At 51.3% G+C, this 12,034-nt stretch overlaps 1 protein-coding gene across 1 annotated transcript in view; it reads left to right on the top strand.

Moving 5' to 3' along the window:
- Positions 1-12,034, top strand: part of Smyd3 (SET and MYND domain containing 3) — a 325,260-nt gene that overhangs the window by 245,961 nt on the left and 67,265 nt on the right. The window contains exons 6-8 of the mRNA XM_013017284.1: positions 3,175-3,242; positions 3,781-3,883; positions 7,449-7,559. Of these exons, the coding sequence (XP_012872738.1) occupies positions 3,175-3,242; positions 3,781-3,883; positions 7,449-7,559 (282 nt within the window). The remainder of the gene's footprint in view (positions 1-3,174; positions 3,243-3,780; positions 3,884-7,448; positions 7,560-12,034) is intronic.

Genomic DNA, 12,034 nt, shown 5'->3' on the forward strand with positions numbered 1-12,034 from the left:
GCATCTTGTTACATCTCTTGACTTGGGATCATGATGGCCATCTGAGGCTGGGCTGGTAGGTGGTGGGAGCTTCTCTGATCTGTTCGGATTTGCTGTTGTAACAGACAAACCAAGGCAATTTTCCTTCTTGTGTCTCATTTCTCCATTTATTAGCTACTACACTTAAAGCTTGTAGTTGTAAAACTGAATACATGGGCTGGGCACCGGTGGCTCACCTCTGTAAACCTAGCTACTCAGGAGGCTGAGATCTGAGGATTGTGGTTCAAAGCCATCCTGGGCAGAAAAGTCTGTGAGACTCTCATCTCCAATAAACTACCAGAAAACTGGAAGTGGTGCTGTGGCTCACATGGTAGAATACTAGCTAGCCTTGAGCTGAAGAGCTCAAGGACAGCACCCAGGCCCAGAGTTTAAGCCCCACAACCGACAAAATAAAAAACAAAACAAAAAAACTGAACACATGGCCTCGCCACGTTGATTTGTTAGTGACTGACGTTTGAGTCTGCTCTGCAGGGGCCTCCCAGAGCACACACATCTGCTGCTTTTTTTTTTTTTTTTTTTTGGTTGGTCGGTCGTGGGTCCTGAACTCTGGGCCTGGGCGCTGTCCCTCAGCTCTTCAGCTCAAGGTGAGCTCTCTACCACTTGAGCCACAGTGCCACTTCCGGTTTTCTGGTAGTTTATTGGAGATAGGAGTCTCACAGACTTTTCTGTCCAGGCTGGTTTTGAACCACGATCCTCAGATCTCAGCCTCCTGAGTAGCTAGGATTACAGGGGTGAGCCACCAGCGCCCCGCCTACACATGTCAGCTTCTGAACCTAGAAGCTGCACCAAAGGACAGAGGGTTTGGCTCTTGGGATTTTTGCAATGTCATGTTTCTTGTCTTTACGCAACCCGACCGCTTTACACAGCTCCCTGGACTTCTGTCTCCTCATAAGGGCACCGTGACATAAAGACTCCGCTATTTTAAAGGAAAACTTACGAAAAGTAAACATAGCTTCACGCTCAAAAATAATACATATGTGTTCCAGTTTCATGCCATGGGAACTGTTTTTAAAGCAATAACAATGCTTGAATTTTTTTTGGGGGGGTGGGGGAAGGTTCGGTCGTGGGGCCTGATCTCTGGGTCTAGGTGCTGTCCCTCAGCTCTTCAGCTCAAGGCTAGTGCTCTGCCACTTGAGCCACAGTGCCACTTCCGGCTTTTTCTGCTTATATGGTGCTGAGGAATCGAACCCAGGGCCTCAGGCATGCAAAGCAAGCACGCTACCACTGAGCCAACTTCCCAGCCCCTGTGCTTGAATTTTTTAAGATTTTTTTTCCTCCTGATTGCTTTTATTTTCACTGCAGTAATCCTACTGGTATGTTTTTCTAAGTATGCCTTTGTATGACATAGACACTCATTAGTATTTTCCCGTATGCAATTTCCTAAGAAAATTGTTTCTACAAAGTTAATACTATAAAAATATTTAGCAGTTATTTTTGGACTTTATTTTCATTTGCTTATTTCTTGGTAGACAGAACAGAACAGTTCTTTTCAATTATTTCTGGAACATTCATGGGAGTACTATCTACCTCTTCTTGCAATTATAAGGAAAAGAACCCGAGAAATATCTCCTGTCCATCACGGCTGTCAGTATTTGTGTCAAAAATTCCCTGAAATGCTCCTTGTAATGGAGCCCCTGCTGAACAGACCCCACATTTTAATAAAGAGGCAGAAACTACACTTGCTATTCATTGACTCAAAAGGAATAGCACACAACATTAGGAGTAATATAGATAGGGAATTGGCTGGAACTTATTAAATAAAAATTTAAAACACCATCGTTACACTACAGAGCTGAGAAGAATTGAGAGAAAAGGGGTAGACCGATAGCAGTGGAAATAGGAAAGAGACCGGAGGGTAGAGAAGGTAAGGAGTGGACTCAGGAGACGCCCAGGTGGAGAGAGTGTGGAAGCACGCGGAGGCCAGGGAGGAGCGGCAGGGAGCCGGCGCATGCTCACGCGGAGGCCAGGGAGGAGCGGCAGGGAGCTGGTGCATGCTCACCTCCTCGCACGGGAAGCGGCCAGTTCATGTCTTCAACATCAAGCAGAGAACTGAGCAAGTCCTTGTGCTCTCTGAATGGAAGAGACTGTGTTTCCATCTGGGTGACGGGTGGTCAGATGAGTTAGAGCCAGGGAAAGGACGGCAACCCTGGGCAGCAACGCTGCCTGGCGGCAGAGGAAGTGCCCGCCACTTCTGTAAGTGGAGCCAGCTTCCATCTCCCTCCTCCGCATCCAGAGCTCCTTCCCTGACCCTGTCCTGGGTAGCGGCCATCTGAGGATGGGCAGCCATACGCATGCCACCCACGGGTTGGACCTGTGTCTGTTAGTGACATCCAGGTACCAGGTATTGTGCTAGGCACGGGAGAACAGGCCCAACTGAGACACCGCCTCTGCCCTCAAGTGCCCTTGCCGGTTTGTACAGGGCGAGTAACTGTTAAATCACCACGGGGTGGGGGGTAAGTATGCTAACGGATGAGAAACATCACCTACATCCCTGGGCGAGAAACATTTCCCGAGGAGTCCCCCGAGCTGCTGCTTCCCCCTGCCAGCTCTTCCTCTTAATAAAAAATCCACTAGAATAAATACATTTTGGGAAAGTCTTTGATTTGCTTCATACTAAAGAGAAAATTAATTTTGATTTGATTCAAATGTTAGCGAATTAGATCTGGTGGGTTTTTCCCCCATTGGTAGATTAGTTCCTTAAAGTTCTGATTATCCATGAAAGCATGTGTTAACATTTATATTCCATAACCCCGACGAATGTCTAGAGTTTCCACGAACAGCGTGGAAGCTTTGGCCCTGCGCCGCCTCCTCCCGTGGCAGGACGCCTTTGCAGTCCCCCAGAAGACTCGTGTTTGTTTAAGATGTGTGGATAAGCCGCACGCTGGCGCTGTCTCCTGTCACCCCAGCCGGGGGGTGGGGGGCGGGAGGCCGAGATCTGAGCACCGTGCAAGCCTCCGCCTCCCCCCCCCCCCGGGTGTTAGTGCTCTTGCACTGAAAACCCCAGCTCTTCTGCAGGGACCTTTGCAATTCTCCCGGCATCCATGTTGGGCTTGGGTCTCCTCGGTGCAGCTTCAACGAGAGGCTTCTGCTCAGTCCCAGAGGAGTGTCTGAAGTGGCTGTCTCCCTTTCTTCCAGGTGATCTGCAACTCCTTCACCATCTGCAATGCGGAGATGCAGGAGGTCGGTGTTGGCCTGTACCCCAGGTATGGAGAACAGTTCCCCTCTCAGCCCAGCCAGCCAGCCAGGCAGCGCTGTCCCCAGAGCCAAGAAGGTGCAAAAGTCTTAGATTTTACGCCAGCACCTCTGTGCTGTGCATAAGTGGCAAGACACCTCCTCCCACCCGAACGCTTGCTCTCTGGTGGCTTCGAGTAAGCAGTGGATGCTGGGCCCTGAGACCCGGGCACCCCCAGGGCTGATCATTTCAGGATCATTTCACCAGACTGCTGTAGCTGAGCTGGTTTGGCCATTTGCACGTTGTGCTTTGGCCACATTACCGGACCAGAGAGGGAACCGGCGAACCTGCCCTCAGCACGCCCTCTGCGCTGCCCGCTGTGACCTTTGCCCTGACCTCGGCCCGGCCCGGCCTTCCCAAGCACTGCCTCACACACACACACCCCCCCCCCCGCCTGCGCTGTTCTGTGCCCTCGGGGCCTGAACCTCAATCCTGTGTCTTCTCCCCCAGCCTTTGTGGTGTGGGTTCTGTCTGCTGGCCTCTGACGTCTCCTCTTTTCTTTCCCTCAGCATGTCTTTGCTCAACCACAGCTGCGACCCCAACTGCTCAATTGTGTTCAACGGGCCCCACCTCCTCCTGCGTGCAGTCCGTGACATCGAGGCAGGAGAAGAGGTGAGCATGAGGCACTTGCCTGCGAAGCCCTCTCGGTGTGGCCTGTTCCCAGGCCAGCACGCAGGCACACCTGCACAGAGATGGCTGTTCGCTTATTTTTCAGCCATCGTGGATGTGGATGATAATGCATGCGTGCACATGAGATGTTTGTGTAGACGGGGTGTATTTCATGTGTACAGCCGCCCGTGTCATCTTACACGGCAGGGAGGCAGCTGGCTGTAGATCTGACTTCTCCCCACAGCCACTCAGCTCACTTCTAAGGTGATCGTGCACTTTAAGTTCCATGTTGAGTAAGCGAGTATGATTTGCTCTGGAGCCTTCACGAAAGTGCTCAGCTCACCAAAGACCCAAAGGAAATAGAGGCTGGGGAGTGTAATCTGCAGCGGTGCATTGGCCTTGGTCCCCTCCCTGGAACATGGACAGCCAAGCCTGCCTCCTCTGGTGACCAGCCTTCATACTTTTTTTTTTTTTTTGGTTATGGGACTTGAACTCTGGGCCTGGGCGCTGTCCCTCAGCTCAAGGCTAGTGCTCTACCACTTGAGCCACAGCGCCACTTCTGGTTTTCTGATGGTTTAGTGGAGGTAAGAGTCTCATGGAGTTTCCTGCCTGGGCTAGCTTTGCACTACTATCCTCAGATCTCAGCCTCCTGAGTAGCTAGGATGACAGGCGTGAGCCACCAGCACCCCGCAAACCTTCATACTTTTTAGAACCAGTTTCCTTCTGCCTTCCAATCTGCTAAAATAGGTATTTATCACAAGAGAAACAGCTTTGATTACATTTATGTAGCCCTCAGACAATAAAACTGAACTTGGAGATACCGCATTTTAGAGACAGGGTCTGGTCTGAGGAGACTCCCTCCACAGAGACGCTCCACGGCGCTGCTGCCTCTGACACGGCAACCTGCCGACTTCCGGCTTCCAGGGCTCCCCGTCAGTGGTCGGGAGAATCTAGGGTCACTTTTCTAGTCTAGGTTTATGACTTTGAGGCAGGTGAGAAAGGGAACTGCTGCCCGTTTTCATCTGTGGCTGTGGCGGATGATGTGTTCATCTGCACAAAGCACACAGCAGAGGCCGGGCTGGTCTCAGTGCTGGTATGTTTGCCCAGCAAGCAACTGGTTCTGCCCTCAGCACTGGAAAGGAAAACTGACAAGCAGACAGAGAAACTGCTAGATGTGGTCAGTGAGTTCTGAGACAGAGATCCCTTCTGGTCTTCATGTACTTGAAAAGCCCATCTTTTGTGCTTTTTTTCACTGTTTGCCTGCCTGCTCTTCCTAGCTCTGGAGCAACAGCAAATCCAGTTTTTGCTCAGTATCAGAAAGATCTCAGACACAGCAGCTCAGGTATTTCCCTCTGCTTGCTCCTTCCTGTGCTGGGCTGCCCCAGGACAGCTCGCGGCTCCCAGTGGTCCTCCAGTGTGGCTGTCTGTGTTCCGTGCGGCCAGGCAGCCGGGTCAGACGGCAGCTTCTGTCCCCGGCCACGGCTGTGGTGCACCTGACAGGTTTCCTGTCCTCCAGTGCCGCGGATGAAGCCATTTCCTGTGGGAGGGGACGGCCTTCTCTGCCTGGGAGATAACACGCAAGTAACGGCAGGTTGGTGGTGGACTGGAGACGCTTTTGTTGAGGATTAAGGAAAACCACATGGAGGGTCTGCGTTGCTCTGGGGAGATCTTGACAGCTCCCTCAGCAGATGATCCCGCTCTCTTCCTCTCTAACACCACCCCTCCTCCCTCACCTCACACCCCCATGATTACTTGGTCTTTAAAAACAGAGAAGTGACTTACACAGGGTGGTACAAGCTGATAAACGTTGCAAGGAGATAATCACAAGGAAGTGTGAGGGAATTTGGGAGTGCTGCGTGGGGTGGGAACCGGCTTGTCACGTTGGGGGGGGGCGGGTTAGACCTCGCTGAAAAGTGAGATTGGTTGAAGTAGGACCGCGGGCCCAGCCAGAAGACAGGTCCACAGACCACCCGGGGCCACAGGGCGCTGCTGGGGTGCAAGACCCACATTTCCCCTGGGATTATCACACACTAGTGTTACACAAGCACTAAAAATGAGCTAGTAGCGAAATGAAAGAAAAAACCTCACAGAGAGTTACTCTTACCGAGTCAGCGTCTCCCTGCTTCCTGGGGAGCTGGTGGTCCGTGGGGGGAGTCGCAGTGTGGAGGCCACTGCGGGGACGTGGCCCTTAGGGGCCGCTGCTGTGGCATTTCAACCGGAAGCAGCCCTGACCGGCACAGCTGTGGCTTGAGGAACGAGGGCAGGGCACCTGGGGCCTGGAGCCAGGCCTGAGACTTGCATTTCACAGGGAAGTGGTGATGGTAGCTCAGAAGGACAGGACATCGGAAAGGTAGCGAGAGCTTGGTTCTCCGTGTATTTTTTGTAGTTCTTGCTGCCCTTGGGTGGCAAAGTCAAGAATAACTCTTGAGGTTGCAGTGTGGATAACACAAGGGGACTTATTCCCGCCTGTGAGTAGACAGGCTCTGAGGCGGAATTGTGGCAGAAGTCAGTTGTGGGTTAGATAGCTGGAACTGTGTCTCAGTGCACTGTAGATCTGTTCAAGCATCGCAGGGGTGCCTAGAGACCTGTGACTTGGTGGACTTGGAGAGCTGCCGGGGGCTCTCCGCCGGGGGCTCTCCCCACCGGGGGCTCTCCGCCGGGGGCTCTCTCCACCGCCGGGGGCTCTCCGCTGGGGGCTCTCCCCGCCGGGGGCTCTCCGCCGGGGGCTCTCTCCACTGGGGGCTCTCTCCGCCGGGGGCTCCCCGCCGGGGGCTCTCTGCCGGGGGCTCTCCCCACCGGGGGCTCCCCGCCGGGGGCTCCCCACCGGGGGCTCTCCACTGGGGGCTCTCCGCCGGGGGCTCTCCGCTGGGGGCTCTCCCCGCCGGGGGCTCTCCGCCGGGGGCTCTCCGCGTGCGCCCGCTGCCCTTTCATAGGCATTAGTTACTGCACATGACAGACCCGAGGAATGACCACGGGACCCCGCCAGCGAGGGCATGCTCACACGGAGCTCCTCCTCCTCCTCCTCGCACACTCGGACGCACTTTTTACTATGCGTCTTCTCATCCAATGATAGCATACGGGGTGCGGCTGAATTCCAGGCGGCACTGTGGAGTCGTGAGGATTTAAGAGCAATCTGGCCACGTCATCTGCTGCCCCCTTGATTGCCAGGATGGACTTGGCCTCTCCAGTCACCAGCCGTTAGAATTTATGGCTAAACCTTCGTAGTACCAAACGTACAAAAAACAGTTCCTGTAATTTACCGTCCAGTGGAGGACAAAAAGGTGTGATTCAGACAAAAATACAGAGGCCACAAGCTGAGTTCTACTAACTAAATATGTGACGTGTGTGTGTGTGTGTGTGTGTGTGTGTGTATGTTCACACTGCACAAAGATTGACAGGAAACACATCAAAATCTGGTGCAATTGTGTGGTGAGGGGGCGCTAAGAGGCATCTTCTCTTCTTATTGTTATGTAATAAATGTAAGTTTTAAGTTTTACTCTGACAAGTACCAGTGCCCTCCCTGCAGTATGCACAGCGGCTGTGTGATCGCTTCCTCTTGGTCCTGCAGCTCACCATCTGCTACCTGGACGTGCTCATGACCAGCGAGGAGCGGCGGGAGCAGCTGAGGAGCCAGTACTACTTTGAGTGTGACTGCGTCCGGTGCCAAACCAAGGACAAGGTAAGCTGCATGGAGCCAGAGTGGAACACTTCTCGAAGACTTCCAGAGAATTCGGCTTTTATTTTGTTAAACAAAGGACCCAGGGCTGGGAAGGTGGCTCAGTGGTAGAGCTCTTGCCTTGCATGCATGAGGCCCTGGGTTCAATTCCTCAGCACCACATAAGCAAAAAGAAAAAAGCCGGAAGTGGTGCTGTGGCTCAAGTGGTAGAGCGCTAGCCTTGAGCTGAAGAGCTGAGGGACAGCGCCCAGGCCCAGAGTTCAGGTTCCAGGACCGACAAAAACAAAAATACAAAGGTCCCTCAGAGTACACAGGTTATGTACTTGTTATTTCCTGCACCTTCTGTTCCCTGCCAGGCTGATTTAAGCACAGGTGAGGTTCTGTGGGCCTTACAGTTGGGGAATACAGACATTAAACACGGAATTCAAGGATAGAAAAGGCCCAAGGCTGTTATGTAGTAAGAGAGTTAGATTCCATTACAACCGATAATATACCAAGTGTTATCTAGTTTATCTCTCTAAAATAAGTTCCACAAGGCTTTCTTGGAAAGTGTTATCACAGGGAGATTCTGTTCTCACTAAGGAGGAAGAGCCAGACTGAATGCCAGCAGATAAAGATGGAGCCCTCTCTGGGTCCTGGGGTGCGCTCCTCATTTTGAGCCTGTTGGAATTGGTATATAATTGGGTTATCTGATGGAGGAGTGCTTTTGTGTAGCTGTTGATGGTGTTAGTGCTTGCGATCATTACCTCATTTGCTGTCAGTGAGTAGGTGTGGCTGCGGGATAGCGGGAAGGAAAGGGTGGCCTGGCTGTGTGTCCCTCCCTCTGGTCCTCCACCTGCACTGCAGGCTGCTTGCACGTCCTCCAGGGACTTCAGGGACCTGCCTGCCCCTGAGCATCTATGGACAGAGACCCTGGCTCTAGCTCCCTGAGGAAGGCCAGTGCTCTCATTGGGGTGCTATACTAGACAAGAACATAGTTTCGTGAGAAAAAGGACTTTTAGAAACCATTTAGTAGAGACACTGGATTCGTGGCCCACGGCCCCGGTGCACTCTAGAGTTAGCTTTTGCCAGCGGCCAGGGAGCCAGGGAGCAGGGCACCCCAAGCCGCCCCTCCCCCCCCCACGGTGATCTGAAGGGAACCACGCCACGCCCGCGTCCCACAGGCCTTCTGGGGAATGGGAGTGCGCTTGGATTTGGTTCCTCTTAGATGTCACAAGTGTGACAAAACGCTTTAATGAATTATGCTTTATTAAACCTTGGCGTCTGTTCGCTTTTATTGTAAATGTTGAGGTGTAGGGAAGGGTTGGCTACAGATAAAATTAACAGGTTGTAGTAGGTAGGGCACAGCGGGTCTAATTCTGGAGACGTGATCCAGGACTGGAGCAGCTGCTCAGGGCTCGTCATGAGCGCCCCTCTTCTTTTCACCTTGCTTATTTCTCCTGCGCTGCTTTTGATCACAGGGGCCCAAGCTCTGGACAGGGAAAGGGGGGCCACCAAAGCGACAAAGGAGGGTGCCCTAGGGACGCCGCCTGCGCTTCGTTGTCCGAGCTGCGCCACGTGGGCCGCACGAGGCTGTAAATGAGGACAGGAAACTTTTTAGCTTTTCAGAGTTGACTCCAGGGACAAAGGGATGCGAATGCCTTCTACAGCATCCTCACCACATCAGGTCATTTTCTTTGCTCTCTCTTACTCCATTGAGCTAGAAACTTATTTAATATTGTATGAGTCAGGGTTCTGAAGAGAGAGAACCAACGAGACGTGTGGGTGTCTGTGCACACACGCGTGTGCACACACACAGCCATGGGTCACTTTACGGTGGGGATACATTCTGGAAAATGCGTCACTAGGTGATTTTTATCACAGCACAAACATAGAATAGCACAACATAACTCTTCCACAGTAAGCTTGTTTTGGTCAGTAGCAGTCAGTTCTAAAATAACAGTGAAGTACGTACAATATAGTAAACCATAAACCAGTAGCATCGCCATTTGCAATCGCGTGTTGCATACTGTACGTTACTGTACATTGTCCTTTATTCCACTGGCAGTACCACCTCCTCCTCATGGGCAAGTTTGCACTAGAACATTACTGCATGATGCTAGGAAACAGGACTTGTTCAGCTCTGTTAAAATTTTACGAGATCATTGTCTTATCGTCAGTCTGTCCTTGATCAGAATATCATTATGCTGCTCATGACATGTGTGTGTGTGTGTGTGTGTGTGTGTGTGTGTGTGTGTGTGTGTGTGTATTTGGAGAGAGAGAAAGTGATTAGCTGATTGATTGATGTTAGAAAGTGGCCCTGTGATTATAGAGGTTGGGAAGTCCCGTGGTCATCTGTAGTCAGTCAACTAAAGACCTGTCGCATTAGTGGCGTGCATTGTGGTCTGAAGCTGGCAGGGCCCAGACCCCGGGAGAGCTGATATTTCAGTTGAGATCAAAGCAAAACATGGCTGTGCTTCTAGCTTCAGCAGTAAGTCAGGAGCGCCCTGTCCCTTGCAGGAGAACCAGCCTCCGCCTTGCATGAGGCCACTCGCTCAAGAGAGAGAGCAGTGCTCTTTCTTGGCTTGAGGTCAGGTGTGACGTCAGGTTGGTACATAACACGAACCCTGCAGGTTGTCTAGATGGTGGAGTCAAGAAGTCTCCTGCCGTTCAGGCCACTCCCAACAAACCCCGTGATCCCAGGCAAGCCAGCCCGCCTCTGGTGTCATGCGGAGACTCGGATGCGCAGTCAGAAAGCCCCGCTAGCCCTATTGGCTGATGTCTCTGTGACATGTTTCCTGCTCAGAGGCGGAGAATATGCACTCAAATGAGACTATAAACTTAGTTATTTTTTCCCATTTGTCTCAATTTTTTTTTCCTGTTTGGTTACATATACTTCCCACTCCAATCTCTCCTGCTATTCAACTTAGTGCATCCCCCAGAGAGAATTAATTCAAACGTGGCTTGAGGTCAGGTGTGATGTCAGGTTGGTACAGTGCAGTCAAAAGTAATGACACTCCAGTTCCTGACTTGAATTTTTCAGGCATGCTTTTCTGTTTTACTTGGAACTTCGGGGGTCCATCTTGGGGGACCAGTGGGAGGCGGGAAGGGGAAAGCTAGCCATGTATGACCCAAGTGTACATGTATGAAAAGGTCATGTGAAACCCACTTGTAAGAAAGATTTAAAAAGGGAAAGGGAAAGAGGAGGGAGAGTAAGGTACTAGGTGCTGTGAATATGATCAAAATACATTATATGTATACATGGAAGTATCACAGTGAACCACCTCACATTATATGATTAGTATATGCCACCGAAAATACGTAATGTAATAGAAAAGACAGGAGTGGGGAGCTTATCTTCCAAGCTCTCTGCATCCAACAGTTTTTACCCCATGCCCACAGACAGCTGTGTGTCTGTTGCTGGACTTGCATAATATTATGTTACAGGAAGGTAGGACCATTTTATAGCTGGCATTATTTGCATGCATGTAATTGCCATATGTAATCAACAGCAGCTTAGTTTCTGGAAGAAATAAACTTACTACCTAAGGGAAGTTTGAATGACTTGGGCTGTTTTACGGCTTGATCAGGTCAGAATGCGAACAAGCCGTAGACCACGGGAACTGATCGCTTCCATACTTGCAAGTGGCACATGGTGCGCGGCCAACCCCCTTGGATGGCACATGGTGCGCGGCGAACTCCCTTGGATGGCACAGTGCTTTACTAGAATTTTTTTTCTTTTCCTAAGGCCTCTAACAATTCTCCTTTTAAAATAGCATGCCTGTCATTACACCGAGCTCTACTGTCTTGCTCCCCGACGGTTGAGGTTGAGGTAGCCCCACCTGCTTTCCCCCATCCACCCTTCACGCTGTTCAGAGTAAACGTTCCCACGAACTATCGTGTCCTCGCTGTTACTTTGCTCGGCATTAAACCTCCTCAGTGCTCAGGATACACTTCAGATTCTTAGTTTGGCATTCAGTTGTTTCCAAAGTCCTGATCCCGGGATCAAACCTATGGTTCATCTTGTTATCAATATTACCACTTTATTTGACAGTACACTGAAGTCAGGCACACACACATCCATTCACACAACTGCATGCACACTGTGCACATGGGTGGGGAACATCTGGCCTGTGGACCATAAAGACCCAAAACAAGACAGACAGATCTCCTCGCTGCTGCCCCAGCCACAGCCCCGCTGTCCCCACAGCTTAATGTGGCCCGTGAGTGTTCTTACAGTGTCCAAATGACCCATGGCAGGACAGTTCCCAAGTCTGACGTAACCTTACACTTTATATTTATTGGCCTAGAATACAGTTCATAGGATGCGTTTTGTAATGATTCTGATGAATCTGATTTGCTTTAAATTTCTCAGCAGCAAAAGCTAAAAGATGGATTCAGAAGTTGTTAGCCCCTGGGGCTAGGTCCCTCACGCACCCTCTTCCCACCCCCATCATGGAGCCCCCACCCCGCACTCACGCACACCTGATGCAACTCCA

This window comes from Dipodomys ordii, unplaced genomic scaffold (assembly GCF_000151885.1).
Source record: "Dipodomys ordii isolate 6190 unplaced genomic scaffold, Dord_2.0 Scaffold35, whole genome shotgun sequence".
Classification (NCBI taxonomy): Eukaryota; Metazoa; Chordata; class Mammalia; order Rodentia; family Heteromyidae; genus Dipodomys; species Dipodomys ordii.